Source organism: Rhinopithecus bieti, unplaced genomic scaffold (assembly GCF_001698545.2).
Source record: "Rhinopithecus bieti isolate Rb0 unplaced genomic scaffold, ASM169854v2 scaffold_48679, whole genome shotgun sequence".
Classification (NCBI taxonomy): domain Eukaryota; kingdom Metazoa; phylum Chordata; class Mammalia; order Primates; family Cercopithecidae; genus Rhinopithecus; species Rhinopithecus bieti.
In genome coordinates, this window is record NW_016819378.1 from 219,346 (window position 1) to 224,923 (window position 5,578).

At 47.6% G+C, this 5,578-nt stretch overlaps 1 protein-coding gene across 1 annotated transcript in view; it reads right to left on the bottom strand.

The window, feature by feature from the left end:
• Positions 1 to 5,578, bottom strand: part of INHBC (inhibin subunit beta C) — a 21,862-nt gene that overhangs the window by 11,832 nt on the left and 4,452 nt on the right. The window contains exon 2 of the mRNA XM_017858930.1: positions 4,321 to 4,957. Coding sequence (XP_017714419.1) covers positions 4,321 to 4,633 — 313 coding nt within the window. The 5' untranslated portion in view covers positions 4,634 to 4,957. The remainder of the gene's footprint in view (positions 1 to 4,320; positions 4,958 to 5,578) is intronic.

Sequence of the window (5,578 nt, forward strand, 5' to 3'; positions counted from 1 at the left end):
AAAAAAAAAAAAAAAAAAAAAAAGGCACTGTTCAATTTTCAAACAGAATTTAGAGAAAATATTTCTAAAAGCACTTGCTAAATTAAAAAATAAAACCCTTACTCTGTGTTGCTAATTTTTCAGAAAAAAATACAAAACGAAACCTTTTTCTTCATGTTGTACATGTAGAGAAAAGAAAAGAAACATAGCAAAAATTCTTTTTCATTCTTCCTCTCTGACAAAAGGTTCTTAAAGTAAGAAATTACCTCAGAGCAAAAATCAAATCTGGGGCATTTCCAGTAATACAGGGACTCAGAGTGAAGATCAAAACAAATAAAGGGTCAGCTATAAAATCTTTTGTTAGCTGGTCATGGGAACACATACCTGTAGCCCCAGCGACTCAGGAGGCTGAAGCAGGAGGATCCCTTGAGGCCAGGAGTTTGAGGCTATAATGCAATATTATTGAGGCTGCTAATAGCCACTATACTCCAGCCTAGGCAACATAGCGAGACCATCTCTAAAACACAAACCAAAAAAACTTTCTGTTTGTTAAGATCTAACATCTTTTTGAGATTTAAAATTTAAGACAATGTTCTGTTAACCCTCACAACTAGACAAATGCACTTCTAAACATCTTAAAGGTGTTGTCCCATGACACAGACTTGTGGCCTAAATAAAGGTCTGTCTTGATAGAATGTGGTGCCTTCTGTGTAACTGAGTAGACTACAATTTATTATTTACAGGGTCCACAGAGTTTAAAAGATAAGTTTAATACTGAAAGCAGCACCAGTTTGGACTAAAAGGGACAATTCAAAATAAAAAGAGGTCTTTGGGCCCCCAACTCTGGGCAGAAAGTAGGCTGAGAGAAGTACTCAGCCGCAAACATAGATCATTTCCTATTTAAAAGGAAAGACATCTCAGCAGGTAGAGTGCCAAGGGTGAATTTGGAAGTCCAGGAGAGCAGTGGTGCACAACTGGAAATACCAGGGAGCAGAACCAGGCCCTAACTATAACCAAGGGAATTCTGGATTTGGAGTGGACCTGATATTTGCCTGGCTGAATATAAGAAACTTTACAGATCAGTGACTCCTCTGTGTCTCCTATTCTCCCACACCCCATTTTGAACAGGAATATCTATTATGTTTATCCTGTCCCTGTCTCAGCATTGTATGTTAAGTGCGTGGGAGGTGGAGAACTTGTATTTTTAGGACACAGAGTGGTATGCTGGTAAATGTTTAATAACTGGTCTCCAGGGGAAAAAATCAAAAGCCCTGATTCGTAGTCTTTGTCAATTTCTTTAGTATAAATTCTCCCACCATGACTGATTTCAAGCTGCTAATGTGACATCACTGAATCCTAAGTTGGGAGAAGATGTTCACAATCAGCTTTCATAAGTCAGAATAAGCCAGGTGCTAGGACATCACTGAAGGCCCCTGCACCTGAAGAAATGTACCAGAGGAGCCTCACCTATATTTGCACCTAATTCAGGTGATGAGATGCTGGACTTCAAGCCTGATCCTGATGCCATAAAGGGATGAAAGTTTGATGGAGGTGGCTGGGAGAGGATGATTGTATTTTGCTTGTGGGAGAGATATAAATTGTTAGGGGTCAGAGGGCAGACTTCAGTAGACTGCCAGATTGGTAGTCCCCAGTAAACAGTACCTCATGGCTTTCATGCCTTCATCTAGTTCCATCTCACAGTGATTGATTCTAGGCTTGGCTACAGTGACTTGCTTTGTCAATGGGACATTAGTAAGCAAGGTGTATGCAGAAGCTTGAGAATAATTTACACATTGAAATTATCCTCTTGGAATCTAGCCACCATTCTCTAAAGAAACTTGGGATAGACCATTGAATGCTAAGAGGCTTCACGGAGACAGGATATTATGTTCTCTCAAAATTCATATGTTGAAATCCTAAACCCCATGTGATGGTATTAGGAAGCGGAGCCTTTGGGAGGTGATTAAGTAACGAGGGTGGAGCCCTCATTAATAGGATTAGTGTCTTTATAAAAGATTTCCAGGCTGGGCGCTGTGGCTCAAGCCTGTAATCCCAGCACTTTGGGAGGCCGAGACGGGCGGATCACGAGGTCAAGAGATGGAGACCATCCTGGCTAACACGGTGAAACCCCGTCTCTACTAAAAAAATACAAAAAAACTAGCCGGGTGAGGTGGTGGGCGCCTGTAGTCGCAGCTACTCCGGAGGCTGAGGCAGGAGAATAGCGTGAACCCGGGAGGCGGAGCTTGCAGTGAGCTGAGATCCGGCCACTGCACTCCAGCCTGGGCGACAGAGCGAGACTCCATCTCAAAAAAAAAAAAAAACCAAAACAAACAAACAAACAAACAAACAAACAAAAAGATTTCCAGAGAGCTGCCTTGCCCCTTTCCTCCATGGAAGGTTATCAAGAGGAGAGGACGCTCACCGTAATCCCCTCATCGGCAGGCGCTAAATCTACTCTCTAGTTCCTGCTCCCTCCCACTTTAACATTCAAAGTACTTTACCTGTATTAGCCCTTTAATTCTGTCAACTATCCCATTTAACAAATGAGAGAACTATTAATCACTAGGTCAAACAGCTAATAAATGGCTGAGCAAGAATCTGAGCCCAGGCTATCTAGCTCTGGTTCAAAGCCAGGTCTTGAAACAGGCGGGGGCTGGAGCAGTACCTGTAATCCTAGCACTTTTGGGGGGCCAAGGCGAGCAGATCACTTGGGGTCAGGAGTTCGAGACCAGCCTGGCCAACATGGTGAAACTCCGTCTCTACTAAGAACACAAAAATTAGCCTGGTTTAGTGGCGTTCGCCTGTAGTCCCAGATACTCGGGAGGCTGAGGCAGAAGAATGGCTTGAACCTGGGAGGTGGGGGTTGCAGTGAGCTGAGATTATGCCACTGCACTCCAGCCTGGGCAACAGAATGAGACTCCATTTCAAAAAAACCACAAAAAAAACAAGAGGGAATGAGGGGCCAGAAATGGGAAGTGTCTTCAGACCTAAGAAAGAGCTTGCAAAGGGCTCAACTTGCATTTTCTTTCTTTCTCTCTCTCTTTTTTTAAAGGGAGTCTCGCTTTAATTAAATTAAAAATTAATTAGAGGCTCAAGCCTGTAATTCCAGCACTTTGGGAGGCCGAGGCGGGTGGATCACGAGGTCAGGAGATCGAGACCATCCTGGCTAACACAGTGAAACCCTGTCTCTACTAAAAATACAAAAAATTAGCCGGCTGTGGTAGCGGGCGCCTGTAGTCCCAGCTACTCGGGAGGCTGGGGCAGGAGAATGGCGCGTGAACCCAGGAGGCGGAGGTTGCAGTGAGCCCAGATCGCGCCACTGCACTCCAGCCTGGGTGACAGTGAGACTCCGTCTGAAAAAAAAAAAAAAAAAGAGAGAGACACGGTCGCCGGGCACGGTGGCTCACTCCCGTAATCCCAGCACTTTGGGAGGCTGAGGCAGGAGGATCACGAGGACAGGAGTTTGAGATCAGTGATCAGTTTGGCCAACACGGTGAAACCCAGTCTCTACTAAAAATATAAAAATTAGCCGGGTGTGGTGGTGGGCACCTGTAATCCCAGCTACTCGAGAGGCTGGGGAAGGAGAATTGCTTGAACCCAGGAGGTGGAGGTTGCAGTGAGCCGAGATCGCACCACTGCACTCCAGCCTGGGTAACAGAGCAAGATTCTGTCTCAGGGAAAAAAAAAAAAAAAAAAAAGACAGGGTCTTGCTATGTTGCTCAGGCTGGTCTGGAACTCCTGGCTTCAAGTGATCCTCCTGCCTTCTGAATAGCTGGGATTACAGGCATGAGCCACTGTGCCCAGCCCCTTTATCCATTTTTCTGAGTCCCATTTTGACCCTGTTCTCTGATATGGTGACCTGAGGTATAATGGGAACATGACATATAGTGAGGTATTATAGTCCTGGTGTTTTATTTTTTCTTCTTTTACTCAAATGAGGCATCTGGAGGAGAGGGGAAGGGAGGGGCTAGATCCTGGGGCCAGAGAAAGGAGAGATTCCTCACCTCCCAGTGGCTGTGTGCAGGCCCAGGAAGTGGATGGGCTCACACCACAGCCTGTGGGTTTGTGGGGCCTGCAGACAGAGGAGCCAGAGGAGATGATGACAGGCAGTCTCAAAAGAAGTGAAATTTACCAGCTTTCCAGCTGCCTACTGGTCAGGTCTGAGCTACCAGAGTGAGCCCCAGGGGGATGTGGGGACACCTGGGATAAGGAGATTACAGCCCGTGGGAAGCAGGGGTTGGATGGTTTTTGGGGAAGGAGTCAGAGGTAAGGCTGGTGAGGAAACTTTTCCTTTCCTTGAGAGGTCAAGTTCTGGGGAAAAGCTACAGACCAGGAACCCACCTGTCTCAGCAAAGCTGATGATTTCACATTCCTGTTCCCTGTTGTCCTCCGGAAGTGCCCCCTGTGGGACCCCGTGGAGGCGCTGCAGTGCAGTCCTCAAAGCAGCTCTGGACACAGGGCGGTTCAGTGTTGGGCGCTGGCTGAGGTGCAGCTTGTCCAAGATGCTTCTCTTGGCCAGATGAAGAAGCAGCTCCCGCTGGCTTTCCAGTTCCAAGGTGGGCCCTCCACATGCTGGACACTGACCGCCAGCTCTGGGAGTAGCCACTGTGGTTGGAGCCAGGAGGAGAAAGGCCAGAAGCAATGAGGAGGTCATTGCTGGGGGAGGCCCTTCTTAAGCAACACAGACTCAGGGCTCAGGGTCTCAATAGCTGTGGTCTCAACTCTGTCCTGGCTGCCAGAGGCCCCGGAAGAAGTGTGTGTCCAGCTGGCATGGCTCCTTGTTGCAGGGGACAGAGCAGCAGCCAAACATCTGACTTGAAAATGAAGCCAGTTACAGGTAGAACTTGGCAGAATCTGCCAACGCATAGTCAGTGAAAGTACAGAGTGGGGGACGTGAGGAGAGGTTGGTTTGTTTGGGGAAAGACAGGTCCCTGGGCCAATGTTGGGAGACAGTTGTTATCCATGTGAGCTGCCAAGCCTGGGGACAAAGGTGAGAGATTAAATTCCTCCTTAGATCACTACCCTTGCTGGGAATCCTGGGGATGGGGGAAAGGCACAGATCACAGGTTTTGGGAAAGAATGTTAAAGGGAGACTCTCAAAGAAGAAGGGGTCATTGGCAAGGCACTTTAGCTCACTGTCATGCATGAACAATTGAGAGTTGCATTCTTTTTTGCCTAGTGTTTCTCAAAGCCCATCCCCATCCCTCCATCCTCCCTCCCTGGGGTTCTCAAATCAGCCTTGTTTGTTAGCCTTGGTTGAGTTTTGCCCAAGAAGTCTCAAAACCATGAAGTCTGAAGGGTAAGGGAAGGGAGGCACAGTGTTCTAGCCATGTCTTTGATGCTCTCAGAGGGAACTGTTAAGATAGGCAAAGGCGGCCGGGCGCGGTGGCTCAAGCCTGTAATCCCAGCACTTTGGGAGGCCGAGACTGGCGGATCACGAGGTCAGGAGATCGAGACCATCCTGGCTAACACGGTGAAACCCCGTCTATACTAAAAAATACAAAAAACTAGCCGGGCGAGGTGGCGGGCGCCTGTGGCCCCAGCTTCTCGGGAGGCTGAGGCAGGAGAATGGCGTAAACCCGGGAGGCGGAGCTTGCAT